Source organism: Aotus nancymaae, unplaced genomic scaffold (genome assembly GCF_030222135.1).
Source record: "Aotus nancymaae isolate 86718 unplaced genomic scaffold, 86718_ANA_hifiasm-v0.15.2.pri h1tg000032l_0, whole genome shotgun sequence".
Lineage (NCBI taxonomy): Eukaryota > Metazoa > Chordata > Mammalia > Primates > Aotidae > Aotus > Aotus nancymaae.
In genome coordinates, this window is record NW_026988445.1 from 18,814,666 (window position 1) to 18,835,751 (window position 21,086).

At 40.5% G+C, this 21,086-nt stretch overlaps 1 protein-coding gene across 4 annotated transcripts in view; it reads right to left on the reverse strand.

Moving 5' to 3' along the window:
• Positions 1 to 21,086, reverse strand: part of PCNX2 (pecanex 2) — a 308,138-nt gene that overhangs the window by 232,971 nt on the left and 54,081 nt on the right. For all 4 annotated transcript variants that reach the window (XM_064383610.1, XM_064383609.1, XM_064383611.1 and 1 more), the window contains exons 10-12: positions 9,746 to 9,891; positions 2,152 to 2,305; positions 2,020 to 2,052 (exon numbers count right to left, since the gene is read on the reverse strand). In XM_064383610.1, the coding sequence (XP_064239680.1) occupies positions 2,020 to 2,052; positions 2,152 to 2,305; positions 9,746 to 9,891 (333 nt within the window). The remainder of the gene's footprint in view (positions 1 to 2,019; positions 2,053 to 2,151; positions 2,306 to 9,745; positions 9,892 to 21,086) is intronic.

Here is a 21,086-nt window from a genome sequence, read left to right on the forward strand (position 1 = left end):
TACAGAGGCATGTGGCCCAGATGCCTGCAAGGGGCACTGCCTGTCCCATAGCACCCACCCTGTAGGCCACCGTGGATGTGCGAAGGGGCAGCAGACTCAGAGGAAAGCACATGTGTGTGTTTCAGAGCTCACAAAATAATGCCAGAGCACCAACAGATCAGCATAGGTGAGCTCAGAGTCTTAGTTATGAATTAGCTCAAAGTTATAGAGACAGAAAGGAATAATATATGTGAAAATGTGGAATAAAGAGAATGGTTTCATATAAAAAGAATAACAATTCAGGGAAATGCAAGTTAAAACCACAATGAGCTATCACCTCATGCCTGTTGCAATGGCTTTAATCAAAAAGACAAAAGATAACAAGAGTTGGCAAGGATTTGGAGAAAAGGAAACCCTTCTGTACTGCTGGTGGGTATGGAAATTGGTCCAGCCATTATGGAGAACAGTATAATTTCTCAAAGACAATTAAAAATAGAAGTTTTAATTCTATTTGAATATGATCCAGCAACCCCACTTCTGCATATATATCCAGAGGAAATGAAATCAGTATGTCCAAGAGATATCTGCATCATCATGTTCACTTCAACATTCTTCACAATAGCCAAGACATGGTATCAGCCTAAATGTCCATCAACAGATGAATGGAAAAAGAAGATGTGGTATATATATAATAGGAATATCATTCAGCCTAAAAAGAGAACACCATCCTGTCATTTGCAACAACACTGATGAATCTAGAGGACATTATTAGGTTAAGTGAATTAAGTCAGGCACAAAAAGAAAAATACTATAGGATGTCACTTATATGTGGAATCTAAAAAAGTCGAACTCATAGAAGATGAGAATAGAATAGTGGTTACCAGGAGGCAGTGGGATGAGGAATGAGGAAAGATTGGCTACAGGGTACAAAGTTTCAGCTGGACAGAAGGAAGGAGTTCTGAAGATCTTCTGTATAGTATGGTGACCATAGTTAATAATAATACACTGTTATACTCAAAAATCGCTAAGAGAGTAGATTTTATTTTATGTATTTTTTTTTTTTGAGACAGAGTCTTGCTCTGTCGCGCAGGCTGGAGTGCAGTGTCACAATCTCAGCTCACTGCAACCTCCACCTCTTGGGTTCAAGCAATTCTCCTGCCTCAGCCTCCCAAGTAGCTGGGACTTCAGGCATGCGCCACCACACTCGGCTAATTTTTTGTATTTTCAGTAAACATGAGGTTTTACTGTGTTAGCCAGGATGGTCTCAATCTCCTGACCCTGTGATCCGCCTGCTTCAGCCTCCCAAAGTGCTGAGATTACAGGCATGAGCCACCGCGCCTGGCTGAGAGTAGATTTTAAATGTCCTCATCAGAAAAAAAAAATAATATGTATATGTAGTTATAGATTTGTCAAACAGCTTGATTTAATAATTCTACAATATGTGCATATATCAAAACACCACCCTGTACCCCATAAGTATATACAACAAATTTGAAAAATAAGAATAATGATTCATGCCCATATAATTATATCACTAATCATAAGAGCTAACATTTATGGAGCAATCTCTGTCAGGCATTGGTACAGCACATTACATGGATTGTTTAATTCATGTAGGCATTTCCATTAGACTTTTTTACACATAGGGAAACTGAGGCATGAAGAGGCCCAGTATCTTGCTCACTGTCAAACATTCAAGTGGAGGAATCAGGACACAAAGACAGGCAGCCTGATGGCAATGTATGCGGTCTTTCCCCCAGGCTGCTCAGTCTTTGCTGACTTGGATCCAGGGGGATAGGAAAGACTGTGCACACACTCTCCACCCACTGCCCCACACTTTCCCCCATACCACCCACACCATGCTCTCAGATCTAGCTGGAAGCTCTCTACCATGCATTTATATATATATTTGATATTTCTATTTTATATTCAATATATAGAGCTAGGTACAGACTTCGCCCTTTGACTAGATTTTGGCTTTTTCCCTGCCTTCAACACAGACAGACAAGAAAAACTACTTGCCTGTTTTTGGAAACTTACGTGTATTGGTGAGGCAGGGTCAGGCTGAACACTCTAAAACACAAATCAGAAGTGTCTGTGTCATCATCTCATGATTTCAAGGCTACATTAGTGACAGCACACGCTACTTGTAAGAATTAGATGTGGTCTTGCCTTTAGCAGGGAGTACTGGCAGCTGGCCATGACAAGGCAGAAGAGGAGCACCCACATATCTTTGCAAAAGCCTTGGCTCAAGGTCAGAAATCCAAGGAGGGAAACCAGGACAATGAGTAAAATTGCCAGCACATTCTCCTTGACGTCTTCAGTTCTGTGCAAAATACATACATAAAAACAAACAAAAAAGTTAAGTTTTGCCATTTTTAAACAGAATGCCTTCATGTTTCCAAAAAAAATGAACCATGACAACACAGTAGTTACCATAAGCAAGACTTTGTATTTAGCTACGAGATTTTAAGGTTTCTTTCTCTCCTTATTCCTCATGCTATATAAACAAAATCCAACTTAACACCAGATTTTTGTTATTGAAGCAAATAAAATCTCATCCCATTGGATCTCCTTGGCCACTAAACTGGGTTTACTGGCAAAACGTAGTTAATGATTCCATCCACAACCATGAAACGTGTTTCAGATAAACAGCTTCACTGGTTCCTTTCAATGGAAGGGGGTGTGGTAAGGGGATACATTCACACCTGGCCTAAGCATAAAATCATTTCCAGATAAAACTTTTGGTGTCAGAGTTTACTGTCAAATTTCAGAAGCCAGGAGAGCTCCAGCAGGAGAGTTAAGGGTGAGCTACAACTTCCTGACAGGGCAGAGGGCCTGCCCTGGAGCGTGTTGGGTCCACACTATCTCACTGGGTGACTCTCTTATGGACTCCCCATACATGGTATAGGGTAGAGACGGGGGATCATCCAGAGATGGAGTGTTATCAAGTGGGTATGCAAAGGACAACGTAAGGCGGTTTTAGGATATAGATAGGAAGGGGCTACAGGTCTGGATCATGTAACCCAGGCAGAATAGGGAGGAAACTGAAGACGGCAAGGGCTGCAAGATAAGAGAAATTCAGTGGGGCAAATTGCTGGTGAGGACTGGGAAACACTTGAGGGATTTAGAGAGACAGGGGAAGGATGAGCAGAAACAGGATTATAATGTCAGAAGTGGAAGACTTCTGTGAGAGGATAAGATGCATGGTGGACACATGGAAGGGAGTGGCAGAAATAGAGTCACGGGGGATGGCAAAGACCATAAGGTCAGGGAACAAGGGACCTGGGTGTTTGGATGGGTCATTTGCAAGGATTCTGAGTATACTTCTCACCTTACCAGTTTTTGCTCATGTACCTGTTTTTCTACCCCACTAAACTGATACGTTTTTTAGACAGGAATAATTGGCTACTTTGTGCCTAGCAGGCAGGCAATTGTAAATATTTTTTAAAAATTAATAGACTATATTTTTGAGAGACATTTGTGATTCATAGCAAAACTGAGGAGAAAGTATAGAGTTCCCACATAGCCCCTCCCCACAGACACATGCACACAGCTTCCCCCACCATCAACATCCATTGATGAACCAACAGTAACACCTCATTATCCATCAGTATCATCCAAGGCCATAGTTCACATTCAAGTTCACTCTTGGTGTTGTACATTGGGTTTTGCCAAATGTATAATGACATGTCTCCACCAAATGGGAACTCTAGCAAAAGTTCCACTGCCCTAAAAATCTTCTGTCCCCTACCTATTCATTGCTCCTCCACCCTAACCCCCACAACTGATCTTTTTATTGTCTCCTAGTTTTGCTTTTTCCAGGGGGCCATACAGTTGGAACCATACAGTATATAGACTTTGCACATCGGCTTCTTTCTTTAAGTACTATGCATATAAGGTTCCTCCATGTCTTTATGGCTTGGTGCCTCACTTCTTTTTATTTCTTATAGCATCTCATTGTATGAAGATACCAGTTTGTTTATCCATTTGCCTTTTGAAGGATATCTTGATTGCTTCTGAGTTTTGGTAATTATAAATAAAACTGTTGTAAACATTCATGTGCAGTGTTTTGCATGGATGTAAGTTTTCAAATCATTTGAGTAAACAACAAGGAGCACGATTGTTAGATCGTGTGGTAACAATATGTTTAGTTTTATAAGAAATTGCAGAATTGTCTTCTAAAGTAGCTGTACCATTTTGCATTCCCATCAGCAATGAATGAGAGTACTTGTTGCTCCACATCTTCCCCAGCATTTGGTATTGTCAGTGGTTTGGATTTTGGCCATTCTAATTGGTTGTACTGGTATCTCATTGTTGCTTTAATTGGCAATTGCCTAAGGACTATTATGTTGAGTGTCTTTTCATTTGCTTATTTATGATCTGTGTATCTTCTTTGGTGGGTGTTTAGGCCTTAAGCCCATTTTCGGGTTGTTCCTTTTTCTTCCTGTTGAGTTTTAAGTGTTCTTTGTATACTGGATAACAATCCTTTAATTTATAAAATACTTTCTTCCATTTTGTGCAACATTTTTCAGTGAATAAAACAATAAGTGAAAAGGAACCCAAATCTAATGCTGACTCTTGATGCTTCAATAGCTAATGAAAATGAGAGAAATAGTAAAGAGAAAAATTTTGAAGAAATGCACAAATGCACGAATCATATGATAGGTACTCTTTACATATAATTTCAGACAGATAGTTACAGAGATGATTGATAGATATGCATATAGATTTCACAGATTCAAAGAAACACAAAAATAAATGACTCTATTAAAATATATCTGGAGCTGGGGCTGCCAAGAGGCATAGCCTTGGGCCTCCTACACAGGAAGGACAGGAAACTCTGGGGACAACAGCTAGGAGAAGAAAAACAATGGGTGATTTGGTTGACTGAACTGCAGCTGACATATTACAGAATAATAAAAGTAGGGTAGAAAGATAGCATAGAAATATATAGAAAGGCTAAGTTAGCATTCAGATAGCATGAGGCTCAAGTTGAAAATTTTTTAAAAATCTGGAGGAACCAAAATACATTTGGCAAAAAGGAAATTGTGTGCCTTTTATTTTTCCACTGTGCACTTTTAATAGTGCTCAATATATTTGGTTTGTTCAAGTCTTTAAAATTCATGATGTGTCCTACAGTGTGCTCATAACAATTTGATGTATACTTAAAAATATCTAAAGGCCTTGGAAATAAAATTTCAAAGAAAAAAACAAATGTTTTTCACTTTGGGGAGGGAAAAGAATAAGGTTCCTAAAAAGTATTTTTCCTCCAAATTCTGCTCTGCCAGGATTCCATTCCTCTGCCCCCAGGCTCCCCTCTCCCTCCCTCAGTTTCTTGTTTCTCTATCATTAAACATTGGGTTAAAAAGTGTACTTACCAGGCCAAGAGTGACATGACTAAGGCTGTACTTTTGAAAGGTTTATCATGCAGAGGTTTATAACGTGTACTGGAGGAGAAAAAGACAAGAGCAAGGATAAACAGCACTTCCAGGAGAGGTAATGAGGGCCTGGGAAGCTCACATGGCTGGGGAATAGAAAGGGACCCCTAACTCGAGGACACAATTCAGAGTGAGGCTGAAAGAACTCCAAATGAATTATGGACAATGAAGCACTGATTGAAAGAATAAAGATTACTCCAAGACTTCAATCTGAGAAGAAAAGGATCATGGCAGAATCTATGGCAGAAATTAGGAAGGGGAGGTGATTTGCAAAGGAAAATTGATTTCTTCCTTCATGCAGCAAAAGCGCTCAGCACTGCTCTAGCTGCTTTGACATCAGTGAACAAAAGGGATGGGAGCTTCCTTCCTCGTGAGTGATGCCAAAAGTAAGCATGCACAAAAAAAGTTCAGTAAATATACAATATGTAAATATAAATGCAACAGACAAAAAGAATAAAGGCTGGGCACAGTGGCTCATGCCTGTAATCCCAGCACTTTGGGAGGCCGAGGCGGGTGGATCACCTGAGGTCAGGAGTTTGAGACAAGCCTGGTCAAAGTGGTGAAACCCCATCTCTACTAAAAATGCAAAAATTAGTTGGGCATTGTAGCGGGCACCTGTAATCCCAGCTACTCGGGAGGCTGAGGTAGGAGAATTGCTTGAACCTGGGAGGCAGAGGTTGCAGTGAGCCAAGACCACACCACTGCTCTTCAGTGTAAGGGAGTTGGCACTGCAAATGTCTGGGAGGCAAATGTTCCATGCTGCAGGAACTGCCAGTGCAAAGGTTTTAAGCTGGAGGACTGCCTTGCATGGTTGAGAGACAAAAGGAAGGCCAGTATGGATGAAGAAAAGTCCACAGGGATAGTAGGTGATGAGGCCAGAAAGCAAATTAGTGGCTACAGTATGGGGGATGTGTGGGCACTGTTGAGGACTTTGATTTTCATTCTGAGTGAAATGGGGAGCCATTGCTGGCCTGTCAGCAAAGCAGTGACATTGAAAAGCCTTATTGTGTTGTGTTAAGAATAGTGTACAGGCGCTGAGCATGGTGGGTATCTGTGATCCCAGCTACTTGGGAAGCTGAGGTGGGAGGATTGCTTGGGCCCAGGAGTTTGTGGCCAGCCTAGACAACATAGCAAGAAGCCAACTAAAAAAAAAAAAAGAAGAAGAAGGAAAAGAAAAGAAAAGAAGAAAAAAGAATACTATACAGAGAGAATGGATAGAAGCAGGGAAGACACTACTGCAGTAACCTGATGAGAGATGAAATGGCTCAGACGACATGGTCACATTAACACTGAAAAGATGCAATAGGTACATTTGGAAGGAACAGTGAAAGCAGCTTCCTATAAGAGATGGAATGCAGGTGTGAAAGGAAAGAAGACTCAAGGATGACTCCAAGATATTTAACCAGAGAAACTGGACGGATGGAGTTTTTATCACCTGAGATGGGGAAGACCGTAAGTGAAGCATGCTTGGGTGAGGTTGAGATGAGGAGTTCAGTCTAGGATATGAGATGTCATCCTGACACTATGAGATGCCAATCTGGTAGTCAGATATACAAGTCTGGAATTCAGGAGATGGGTCCAAGTTGGTGATATAAATCTGAGAGTCACTGGCATATTAAAAGCCATGAGACTGAATACCATCACCAAAGAAAATAGGGCAGATAGAGAAAGAATGACGACCAAGAGCTATGTATCTACTGGAGACTTCAACCTTAGCTTCCCAGATGATTCTGACTCACAGCCCTGTTTGGGGATTATGCTCTCCTTGCAAAGGTCCCAAACAGCTCAGTTATTCTAGGTCAGTATTTTGAGTTTCTTTCTTCTTCCTTCCTGTGAGCTGTGAGTTCATGCAGTCCCTTTCCTTATTTTAATTGACTCTGAACTGTAAAATCAGATCACCAGTCCTGCTAACAGATGACTTTAGGTAGGTTTATATGGCTTTGAATAAGAAGTGATGTTGCCTCATTCTCAGCAAACTAACACAGGAACAGAAGTCCAAACACTGCATGTCCTTACTCATAAGTGAGAGTTGAACAATGAGAACATATGGACACAGGGAGGGGAACATCACACACCAGGGCCTGTCGGGGGGTTGGGGGGCAAGGGGAGGGAGAGCATTAGGGCAAACACCTAATATATGCGGGGCTTAAAACCTAGATGATGAGTTGATAGGTGCAGCAAACCACCATAGCACATGTATACCTATATAACAAACTTGCACGTTCTGCACATGTAGAACTTAAAATAAAATTTTTTAAAAGTGATGTTACCTATGAACTAATGGTCTAAATTTTAGTGTCTGAATTTGACAATATCTACTTTCACAATCGTAATTTTTTTTTTTTAATTTTTCTTCTTTCTGGGATCTGGGCCACATTCCAAATAATAATAATAATAGCAACTAATATTTTAAGAACTCTTTCAAAGACTAAATTGATTTAATCCTTACAACCTTTGTGTGGTATAGATTACATTCATTTAACAGATAGGAAACTGAGGCACTGAAAGATTTCTTAGCCATCCTAAGATCATAGCACTAATAAGTAGTGGGGACCGGGTTTAATTCCCAAGGTTGACTCCAGAGACCAGGGATTCCCCACACCAGCTGAAGGATCTATGGATAAAGCAATGGTGCTATTTCTAGGTCATCCCTAAGCACAACATGTAAAAACTCATTGTGACTTGCCAGAAAGGTAATTAAAATAATAAAAACATCAGCTTTTAAAAACTGCAGTCATCCTCATCATCCTTTTTAGACCTCCAATAGAGTTCCATTTAATGTTTTATCACCGAGTAGATTTTAAAATACAAATCTATAGATATATTTGTTTTTGTTTTTGATATGAAGGGTTAATGCAAGCTAGTCCAACTTTCAATAATTTATTTTTAGCAGAAAATAATTAATATTTTTTAAATGTCTCATTTACCAGAATATACTATCTTGGATTATTAGTTAAGTATTAATTGTTCCTCCTCAGTGTGTGCCCCTTGGGTAACACAGTGTTGTTAGGAAAACCATTAAAACTCCATTCCCTGACTTATGGGTCCTGAAATTTACTGTTGTAATTCTGCATGACTATAGTCTTTTCATATGTGATCACACTATTTAAGACATTACTATAACAAGCAGTCACTGGGGGTGCCAATGACAATAAGACAGGCAACCAGGTTTTCCACTGTCCCCAAGGGTTGGCATTAAACTGTGAAATGCAGAAATTGCTTATGGCAGCATTAGTAATAGTATCTGAAATTTTCAAACCAACCTTCTAGTCAGTGCTACTCAGCCCTTGAAAATCATAATACTGTTATGAGCATATTTCGAGGTAGGCAAAGATACAAATGACAAGCCCCTCTCCTTAGGCCCATTTCCATCATGGTTTGTTTGTTTTTGTTTTTTTCTTTAGATGAATTTTTGCTCTTGTTGCTCAGGCTGGAGTGCAGCGACACAATCTCGGCTCACTGCAGCCTCTACCTCCTGAATTCAAGTGATTCTCCAGCCTGAGCCTCTTGAGTAGCTGGGAATACAGGCATGTGCCACCACACCCAGCTAATTTTCATATTTTTAGTAGAGATGGGGATTCACCATGTTGGTCAGGCTGGTCTTGAACTCCTGACCTCAGGTGATTGACACACCTCAGCTTCCCCAACTGCTGGGATTACAGGTGTGAGCCACCATGCCCAGCCTCCATCATGTTTTAACCAACCTTAACTTCTCCTCCTCTTTCTCCCTACCCAGTAACCACAGCTCCTACCCCAAAACGTTTTGCTGTATGGGACAATGGTAAGAGAAAGTGAGAAAGAGGAAAGGAGTTTAAAGGAAAAATTAACATTCAAGTGAGAGTACATCAGACACAAGTGAACAATGAGAATCCAAGGTATCCAGGGAAGAGGCAGAAATCACTCCACTTCATCTTCCCTCCTCTCCCCATGCCCACACCCAGTCAAGCCAGGCTCTCTGCTACAGATGGGGCCTCAAGCTTTTCTACAAAAATGGGGTAAGACGAGTACACCAAAGTATGCTACTGTGCCCAAACGAACCTTAAATAGAAACCATTTCCTATTGTAACGTATTATTACTCATTATTTCTTATTATAAATTAATTTATTATTAATAAGAGTTACTTATTGTAACTGCCTTATTTCTCATTGTAACTGATAAAGTACAATTTGTTGTCAGGATCTTATTGCTTTGACTTTGGGTTCACAGCAAAGGAAGTGTACAACTAGAAAATGCAAGTGACAATTTTGTCTTTGAAATCATGCAGTGGGCACTGTCATGGCCCTGGTGTGCCTCCGACAGTGGATGTGCATACTCAGTGACTTACCGATCGAGTAATGCCAGCAAGGTCAGTCGATCGTACCAGACTTTAATCCACTTCCCAGGGAAAATGATAAATTTGTAAAACTGTTCTCGGTTAAATTTTCCTTGTGTTGAAGAACATGACGAGTCTTCCAGATCCTGACTCACATGCTTTTAGATACGAAAAGAAACAACAGAAAAAAGAATTTCATGTTGTCATGCCATGGCCACAAATATACATACACCATAATTTAAAAATACAAAAAGCAGATGTTCAAATTCTGAAATGTAGACCAACATATTTCATTTAAAATAAGTACTGTAAGAAAAGGATAATGATCAACAAAAAAGATTTTTCTTACCAACATACTTCAATTCCTTTACAATGTACCATTAAAATCATGCTACTCACCACATCAAAACACTACTGCTCATTAAGGCCAAGAATCTGCTCTAAAAATAGTTCTTATGAAAGGTAAGAATTCAATAAAGATCTTAAATGACTTCATTTCTGAGAAGTGTGTTATTTAATGTTGAGATACATATTCAAATTTTACTAAGAGTAAAAATATTTTCACTGGAGAGATCTAGGTCATTGGAGAAGCCTGCTATAAGAAAAACTGAAGGGGAGATCCAAGATGGCCGCTTAGGAGGAACTCGGGAATGCAGCTCCGAGAGAAAGCACAGAGGGTGAGTGGACGCCGTATTTCCAGACTGATTTTTACTGCCCACAGACCAGGAGATTCACACGCAGAGAAGCCACACGGGTCGCCAGCACCGCTGGCGCCGCTGGCTTGAACGGCGCAGCCGCTGGGCCGGCACCCTGAGGCAACGGCTCACGGTACAAAGTGAGAGAGTCTGAGTCCCCTATAAGCCAGCAAGGGGAGCTGAAACGGGGAGCCAGGCCAGCGCCACGAATCTCAGAGCCGCGGCTTTAGCCAACGCAGCGGCTCCGGAGGCAGATCAGATGAGACGGTGTCCCCTCTTACCCAGCAAGAAGACCTGAAACACAACTGAAACCGGGACGGTCCAGCTCTGTGGAGGAGGGGCGTTCTCCATAGGCACCCTGCTGTTCTCTACCAAGGCAATCCGCGACTACAGAGACTCCGTCACTACAGGGGCGGGCCAACATATCGGAAGCAGTTCTAACCACACCCAGAAGTTCACACGGAAGCTGGGTGGAGCCCACAGCAGCTTAGCGAAGCCTCTGCAACCTGAGTGTGACTAGGCTGCCACCTTGTGGGCAGGGAAAACAGCAACCGCACAGGGGAACATCATAAAACCGTAACTCCCTGGGACAGAACACCTGGGGGGAAGAGCAGGGGGTTTATGAGTTCTGCCACAGCAGACTTAAAATTACCAAAATCAGAAAGACAACAACTACAAAGTCAACAGGTGGATAAATCCACAAAGATGGGAAGAAACCAGCGCAAAAAGGATGAAAACACCCAAAACCAGAACACTTCTCCTCCTACAAGGGATCACAACTCCTCACCAGCAAGGGAACAAGACTGGATGGAGAATGAGTGTGATGAAATGACAGAATCAGCTTTCAGAAAGTGGATAATAAGAAACTTCCGTGAGCTAAAAGAACATGTTCTAACCCAATGCAAAGAAACTAAGAACCTTGAAAAAAGACTTGACGAAATGCTAACAAGAATGGACAACTTAGAGAGGAATATGAGCGAATTGATGGAGCTGAAAAACACAACACGAGAACTTCGTGAAGCATGCACAAGTTTCAACAGCCGAATTGACCAAGCAGAAGAAAGGATATCAGAGGTCGAAGATCAACTCAATGAAATAAAACGAGAAGGCAAGATTAGAGAAAACAGGGTAAAAAGGAATGAACAAAGTCAACAAGAAATATGGGACTATGTGAAAAGACCTAATCTACGTTTGATAGGTGTACCTGAATGTGACGAAGAGAATGCATCCAAGCTGGAAAATACTCTTCAGGATATTATCCAGGAAAACTTCCCCAACCTAACAAGGCAGGCCGAGATTCAAGTCCAGGAAATACAGAGAACACCACAAAGATACTCCTCTAGAAGAGCAACCCCAAGGCACATAATCATCAGATTCACCAGGGTTGAAATGAAGGAGAAAATACTAAGGGCAGCCAGAGAGAAAGGTCGGGTTACCCACAAAGGGAAGCCCATCAGACTCACTGCAGATCTCTCAGCAGAAACCCTACAGGCCAGAAGAGAGTGGGGGCCGATATTCAACATCCTTAAGGAAAAGAACTTTCAACCCAGAATTTCGTATCCAGCCAAACTAAGCTTCATAAGTGAAGGAAAAATAAAATCCTTTGTGAACAAGCAAGAACTCAGAGAGTTCATCACCACCAGACCAGCTCTACAAGAGCTCCTGAAGGAGGCACTACACATAGAAAAGAACAACCAGTACCAGCCACTCCAAAAACACACGAAAAGGTAAAGAGCATCAACACAATGAAGAATCTGCATCAACCAAAGGGCAAAACAGCCACCTAGCACCAAAATGACAGGATTGAATTCACACATAACAATATTAACCCTAAATGTAAACGGACTAAATGCCCCAATCAAAAGACACAGACTGGCAAATTGGATAAAAAGCCAAAACCCATCAGTGTGCTGTATCCAGGAAACCCATCTCGCATGCAAGGATACACAAAGGCTCAAAATAAAGGGATGGAGGAAGATTTACCAAGCAAATGGAGAGCAAAAAAAAGCAGGAGTTGCAATTCTCATCTCTGATAAAATAGACTTTAAAGCAACAAAGATCAAAAGAGACAAAGAAGGACATTACATAATGGTAAAAGGATCAATGCAGCAAGAAGAGCTAACGATCCTAAATATATATGCACCTAATACAGGAGCACCCAGATACATAAGGCAAGTTCTTAAAGACTTACAAAGAGACTTAGACTCCCACACAATAATAGTGGGAGACTTCAACACACCATTGTCAATATTAGACAGATCAACGAGACAGAAAATTAACAAGGATATCCAGGACTTGAATTCAGACCTGGAACAAGCAAACCTAATAGACATTTACAGAACTCTCCACCCCAAATCCACAGAATATACATTCTTCTCAGCACCACATCACACCTACTCTAAAATTGACCACATAATTGGAAGTAAATCACTCCTCAGCAAATGCAAAAGAACGGAAACCATAACAAACAGTCTCTCAGACCACAGTGCAATCAAGTTAGATCTCAGAATTCAGAAACCAACCCAGAACCGCACAGCCTCATGGAAAATGAACAACTTTCTCCTGAATGTTGACTGGATAAACAATGAAATGAAGGCAGAAATAAAGACGTTCTTCGAAACCAACGAGAATGAAGACACCACATACCAGAATCTCTGGGACACATTTAAAGCAGTCTCTAGAGGAAAATATATAGCAATAAGTGCCCACATGAGAAGAAAGGAGAGATCTAAAATTGACACCCTATCGTCAAAATTGAAAGAGCTAGAGGAGCAAGATCAAAAAAACTCAAAACCTAGCAGAAGACAAGAAATAACTAAGATCAAAGCAGAATTGAAGGAGATAGAGACACGAAAAACCCTTCAAAAAATCAATAAATCCAGGAGCTGGTTTTTTGAAAAGATCAACAAAATAGACAGACCACTAGCGAGACTAATAAAAAAGAAAAGAGAGAATAACCAAATAGATGCAATAAAAAATGACAAAGGGGATATCACCACAGATGCCACAGAAATTCAAACCATCATCAGAAATTATTACAAACAACTCTATGCACATAAACTAGAAAACCTGGAGGAAATGGATAAATTCCTGGACAGCTGCCTCCCCCCAAGCCTAAACCAGGAAGAAGTCGAAACCCTGAATAGACCAATAACAAGGTCTGAAGTCGAGGCAGCAATTAAGAGCCTACCACCCAAAAAAAGCCCAGGTCCAGATGGGTTCACAGCCGAATTCTACCAGACATACAAAGAGGAACTGATACCATTCATACTGAAACTATTCCAAATAATCCAAAAAGAGGGAATCCTTCCCAAATCATTTTATGAGACCAACATCATCCTAATACCAAAACCTGGCAGAGACTCAACAAGAAAAGAAAACTACAGGCCAATATCCATGATGAACATAGATGCAAAAATCTTCAATAAAATAATGGCAAGCCGATTACAACAGCACATCAAAAAGCTTATCCACCATGATCAAGTAGGATTCATCCCGGGGATGCAAGGCTGGTTCAATATACGCAAGTCTATAAATGTAATTCACCACATAAACAGAACCAAAGACAAAAACCACATGATTATCTCAATTGATGCAGAGAAGGCCTTCGACAAAATTCAACAGCCCTTTATGCTAAAAACCCTCAATAAACTAGGTATCGATGGAACGTATCTCAAAATAATAAAAGCTATTTATGACAAACCGACAGCCAATATCATACTGAACGGGCAAAAACTGGAAGCATTCCCTTTGAAATCTGGCACTAGACAAGGATGCCCTCTCTCACCACTCCTATTCAATATAGTACTGGAAGTTCTAGCCAGAGCAATCAGGCAAGAAAAAGAAATAAAGGGTATTCAATTAGGAAAGGAGGAAGTCAAATTGTCTCTATTTGCAGACGACATGATTGTATATCTAGAAGACCCCCTCATCTCAGCCCAAAAGCTCCTGAAACTGATAAGCAACTTCAGCAAAGTCTCAGGATACAAAATCAATGTGCAAAAATCACAAGCGTTCCTATACACCAATAACAGACTTAAAGAGAGCCAAATCAAGAACGAACTGCCATTCACAATTGCTACCAAGAGAATAAAATACCTAGGAATACAACTAACAAGGAATGTAAAGGACCTCTTCAAGGAGAACTACAAATCACTGCTCAACGAAATAAGAGAGGACACAAACAGATGGAGAAACATTCCATGTTCATGGTTAGGAAGAATTAATATCGTGAAAATGGCCATACTGCCCAAAGTAATATACAGATTCAATGCTATCCCCATCAAGCTACCAATGACCTTCTTCACAGAACTGGAAAAAACCACCTTAAACTTCATATGGAACCAAAAGAGAGCCCGCATAGCCAAGTCAATTCTAAGCAAAAAGAACAAAGCAGGAGGCATCACACTACCAGACATCAAACTCTACTACAAGGCTACAGTAATCAAAACAGCATGGTACTGGTACCAAAACAGAGATATAGACCAATGGAACAGAACAGAGGCATCGGAGGCAACACAACATATCTACAACCACCTGATCTTTGACAAACCTGATAAAAACAAGCAATGGGGAAAGGATTCCCTGTTCAATAAGTGGTGTTGGGAAAACTGGCTAGCCATATGCAGAAAGCAGAAACTGGACCCCTTCCTGACACCTTACACTAAAATTGACTCCAGATGGATTAAAGACTTAAACATAAGACCTAACACCATAAAAACACTAGAAGGAAACCTAGGCAAAACCATTCAGGACATAGGCGTAGGCAAGGACTTCATGACCAAAACACCAAAAGCATTGGCAACAAAAGCCAAAATAGACAAATGGGACCTAATCAAACTCCACAGCTTCTGCACAGCAAAAGAAACAGTCAATAGAGTGAATCGGCAACCAACAGAATGGGAAAAAATTTTTGCAGCCTACCCATCTGACAAAGGGCTGATATCCAGAATTTACAACGAGCTAAAAAAGATTTACAAGAAAAAAACAAACAAGCCCATTCAAAAGTGGGCGAAGGACATGAACAGATACTTTACAAAAGAAGACATACATGAGGCCAACAAGCATATGAAAAAATGCTCATCATCACTGGCCATTAGAGAAATGCAAATCAAAACTACATTGAGATACCATCTCACACCAGTTAGAATGGCAATCATTAAAAAATCTGGAGACAACAGATGCTGGAGAGGATGTGGAGAAATAGGAACACTTTTACACTGTTGGTGGGAGTGTAAATTAGTTCAACCATTGTGGAAAACAGTGTGGCGATTCCTCAAGGACCTAGAAATAGAAATTCCATTTGACCCAGCAATCCCATTACTGGGCATATATCCAAAGGATTATAAATCGTTCTACTATAAGGACACATGCACACGAATGTTCATAGCAGCACAGTTTACAATAGCAAAGACCTGGAACCAACCCAAATGCCCATCGATGATAGACTGGACAGGAAAAATGTGGCACATATACACCATGGAATATTATGCAGCCATTAAAAACGAGGAGTTCGCGTCCTTTGTAGGGACATGGATGAACCTGGAAACCATCATTCTCAGCAAACTGACACAAGAACACAAAATCAAACACCACATGTTCTCACTCATAGGCGGGTGTTGAACAAGGAGAACACATGGACACAGGGAGGGGAGCACTATACATGGGGGTCTGTTGTGGGGGAGTGGGGGGGACAGCGGGGGGGTGGGGAATTGGGGAGGGATAGCATGGGGAGAAATGCCAGATATGGGTGAAGGGGAGGAAGGCAGCAAATCACACTGCCACGTATGCACCTAAGCATCAACCTTGCATGTTTTTCACATGTACCCCAAAACCTAAAATGCAATAAAAAAAAAAAAAAAAAAAAAAAAAAAGAAAAACTGAAATATTTGTTGAAAAAAAAATCTAAATAATTAAACCTGAAATGTGGGAAAATTTAGACCCAGATAGTAAAAGTTTTAATTCCTGATTCATCTGTGATTAGCTCTAATTCAGTAGAAAAAAATTCAATTTTGAAAAAAAAAATTGGCCTTCATTGATTTGTCTATCAAATACTTAATGAGGGACTCTTCGGAGCCTGGCACAAGGCTGGGAACAGGCAGTTTTCCATGCAGTCCCCTTAGTGAAGGTGCTGGTAATAGAATGTGTTTAGTTAGGCCAGGCGCGATGGCTCATGCCTGTAATCCCAACACTTTGGGAGGCTGAGGTGGGCGGATCATGAGGTCGGCAGTTCGAGACCAGCCTGGCTAACATGGTGAAATCCCGTCTGTACTAAAAATACAAAAATTAGCCGGGCATGGTGACACACACCTGTAATCCCAGCTACTCAGGAGGCTGAGGCAGGAGAATGGCTTGAACCCAGGAGGTGGAGGATGCAGTGAGCTGAGATCACGCCACTGGGCAACAGAGCAAGACTCCACTTCAAAAAAGAAAAAAAAAAAAAAAAGAATGTGGTTAGTTAATCCTAACAGTGAGGTCCCAGATGACCAAAAGAAAGAACAGAAATGATGACCTCACTGTTAGTATTAAGTAACAGTTGATCCTGTTAGGGGAGCCTCCTATTGGACATCCCACCTGTGTTCTGTCTCCTGTTCTCCACATACTGAAGCTGTTAAAACCAAAGCCCCCATACAGCTCCTCCTTCACTCTGGCCACTTGGCTACTATCCTTAAGCCTTCTCTAGATGCCCCAGCCCCCTGCAGAGCTTCTGTTTCTAACCTCTATATATTTTTAATTGTGGTTAAAAAACAAATACTGGCCAGGTACGGTGGCTCACACCTGTAATCCCAGCACTTAGGGAGGCCAAGGCAGGCAGATCACGAGGTTGGGAGTTCGGGACCAGCCTGACCAACATGGTGAAATCCCATCTCTACTAAAAATACAAAAAAAAAAATTAGCTGGGCATGGTGGTGGGCGCCTGTAATCCCAGCTACTCAGGAGGCTGAAGCAGGAGAATTGCTTGAACCTGGGAAGTGGAGGTTGCAGTGAGCAGATTGTGCCACTGCATTCCAGCCTGGGCAACAGAGTGCAGCTCCATCTCAGAAAAAAAAAAACAAACACAAATACCAAAAAATTTACCATCATAACCATTTTAAGTGTAAAGTTCAATAGTATTAATGATATTCACATTGTTGTGCAACGGATGTCTGGAACCTTTTTATCCTGCAAAACCGAAACCCCGTACCTGTTTAGCAACTCCTGCAATTACCCTCCCTCAGCCTCTGGTAACCACCATTCTATTTTCTGTCCTGATGAATGTGACTACTTTAGGCACCTCATGTAAGTGAGATCATATAGTAGTTGAACCTTTTTGTGACTAGCTAATTTTGCTTGGGATAGTGTCCTCAAGCTTTATCCATGTTGTAGCATATATCAGAATGTCCTTTCTTTTTAAGGCTGGATAATACTCCTTGTATGTATGTATCACCTTTTGGTTATCCACTAATCTCACAAGGGATATTTAGGTTGCTTCCACTCTTTGGCTATTGTGAATAGTGCGGCTATGAACACAGGTGTGCAAGTATCTCTTTCACCTCCTGCTTTCAATTCTTTTGGATATATCCTCAGAAATGGAATTGCTGGATTATTCTAATCTGCATTTTTGTTTGATTTTGCCCTGCATTTTTCCAACTTGGATTTAAGGTTCTGATTTCCTGTAGGCTGACAAACATAAGACACAGGAGATGAAAAAGGGCAAAGACAAGAAAGGGATGAGTATGGGGACAAAGAGCAGCGGTGGAGGTGACATTGGCTTTTAAGGACTCTCATATTTCTCTTTGGCTTCTAAAGCACAAGGTTATACATGGGCAGACTGCACAGCTTTTTTCCTAATTTAGGGGAAGTCACTGATGTCAAAGTGCCTGGCATGCATGAGGGCAGTGCAGCTGCTTCATTAGAGGCCACTGCAAAACTCTCTGAGAAAGCAAATTTTACCATCTCTCCATTTCCAGATGCTAATCTGCTTAATTCAGCCTATGGAAAATGGAGTTATCCCAGATATCAAATATTAATGCAAAAGGCATCTGAAGGGAAAGTTGATCCATCATGAAGGGAATATACAGGATGAGTTGGACTGCGTAACAGGAAAGTTGAGACTGTAAGTGCTACTTGTGCCTGGAATTCTATTTCAACACAGAAGAGAGTTTCGCGGAAACTGCCTGGTGTCATCTCAGCAGGAACAGCTTCTTTGCATGATGATGAACTTGTGATTTATAGTAAACCTCCCCCGACAAAGAAGTCCTTTTCCTTGAAGCCACATGGACAAAGAGTGTAAATAAGAATTAGGTGCACAGGAGCCCATGGTTACTGTCCTTGTTACGTCAGAATCCATGTATGATGCATAAACAGGTCAAGGTTAAGCAACAGCTAAAATGACAGCATTCCTACCAATGGAAGAAAAATCCCTTCTTAAAGTGAGGTTTCATATTATACCCTTAGCTGTTAGGAAAGGTCAGTATATTAAAAATTACATGAAGACTATGCCTGCATTGTTTTTAAAACTTAAAGATTCCAGCATACTGTGCTGATTATTGCTGCTTAAATGAAAATCCTTGCTTTAATTAAAAAAAAAACTCCTCAAAAATTAATGAAAAAAGAAATAATTTGACTTCTTTTATGGGAAAAAAAAGGTTCATGAAATTTTCTTTTTTGCCTTAGATATTAAAGAAGCCCAAAGCCATATGTTTTGGTAAATTGTAGCAATTATTCGTGGCCTGTTTTCTGGTACCAAATTCAAATTCAAATATCTCTCATCATTTTAATATCATTCATGTTTTCACTCATCAAACAAAATAGTTATTGTGTAGGTTATATAAACCAAATACTGTATGTAATATATGTTGAAAATGAAAACATAATGAGAGAGTTGCTACCTTACAGGGGTTTAGAATCTCTGGGAATAGGCAAGCAAACCAGTCATGGTACCATCGTCACACATGCATAAACATATCTACATCTGTATCTATCTATGGAGAGAGAGTAAGAGAGAAGTGAGTCATGAGAGAATGTAGGACGGCCATCCCGGGAGAGCGAATGGAGTAAAGGGGTCTTTGGTAGTCCCTGGAGTACATCAACAATTAAGCTTGCAATTAAGCTTGCATAAGTGAGGACCCACCGTGGAGTCTGAGAAGGAGTTTCAGATCTATGACTTTTATCTTTCACTGTAAGTGACCTAAATAAAGAAAAAATGAATGCATAAACAAATGAACAAAAAAATTATGTTTATGTCTCTGATTCATTAAGCCTTGCCAAAGAATAATTATGTTGCATTGCCCAGTAAGTTGGGCCTGCAAGTTTAATTCTATTACTCTGAGAAAGAGCTTGGGAAAAGGCAGGAGGAAGGAAAGGATAAAAGTTGAGCTTAAGTTCTTTTTAAAAAACAAGATAATTGCATTTACACATACTCCCTATATGGATTAGTGTTTATAGCACAATATGCAAGTTTTATTTAATGAATCTGAATTATCAAGAACAACTTACATTATTATCAGTATATTCTTCTTAAGAAGGCAGAGAAGTATAGTGTACATTTAAAAAATATTTTTGGTGGAATTTTTGAAATCTAAGAATAAAAGACTACTCCTTCTGAGATACCTGAGAAATTCTACTGTTCAAATAATGCTATTTCAAGAGTTCCAGATAACTAATACAAATTTTTGATGATATCAGGAATTGCCACCAACTAGTAAAGTCATAATTTTGCCACATATTGTGTCTAATCCTTAAAAGCTCACAATAGCTCAGTTTCCTAAAAGAAAGTGAGGCTCTAAGAGATTAGGTCACTAGTCCGAGGTCCTAGGTTAGGAAGAGATTTGCGCTCTTTCTACAATCATGCTTAAGGGGACCCAGGTGAATCAACACCTCAAGCAGTGCTCATCAGTAAAGAGAAAGCCACCTTCATAGCAAAACAAATAGAGTTCAAGATACAATATATATAGTCCAACTGTGAAAGAACAAGTTAACAATATGAATTTGAAAAGGAAACTAGATAATGGAAACTGGTAAAGTAAGATGAAGAATAATGGGTTACAAACGTTATGTAAAACGAACTTAAAGTCAGATTTGTGATTTTTAGAATGAACCACATCAAATAAAAACTAAAATAGATATTAGGCCCTGTTATGTGAAAGAGAGTAAGTGATGAGCTCTACAGAACCTCCCCAAAGTCAGAACAGGCACAGATGGATTTAAATTATTGGCTTCTTTTTTTGCGGGGGATGGATATTGAAAATAATTAGAGGTTCTGGGCTTCCCAAAAGGTTTTTACCTGAAAGGGCAGGGGAAAGGGAGAAGGAGTAGAATACTGAAGAGTAGACAGAAGAAAGAGTGGTCCTTTGGGGAACTATGTGTAACTCCTAACAGCTATCAAGCTCAGCACTAGGACAGCAGGGTGGTAGGGACTCTGGTGTCAGAAGTGGGATTGTGAGAAATCACAGCAGTGGCTGCTAAGGAGGATGTGGGCACTGGAGACCCTAATGGTGACAAAAGGACAACTAGGAAGGAACACTGAGTCAGGGTCCCTTCAATGCCCCAAGTTCAGGACCCTCTGCACTGCAGTTTCCTTAGATATTCAAACCCTAGATGAAATAATGCCTAACCTGAAGACTTCTCTTAAAGATAAGATGACATCAAACACGAGAGTACCTAGCCCAGTGCCATGC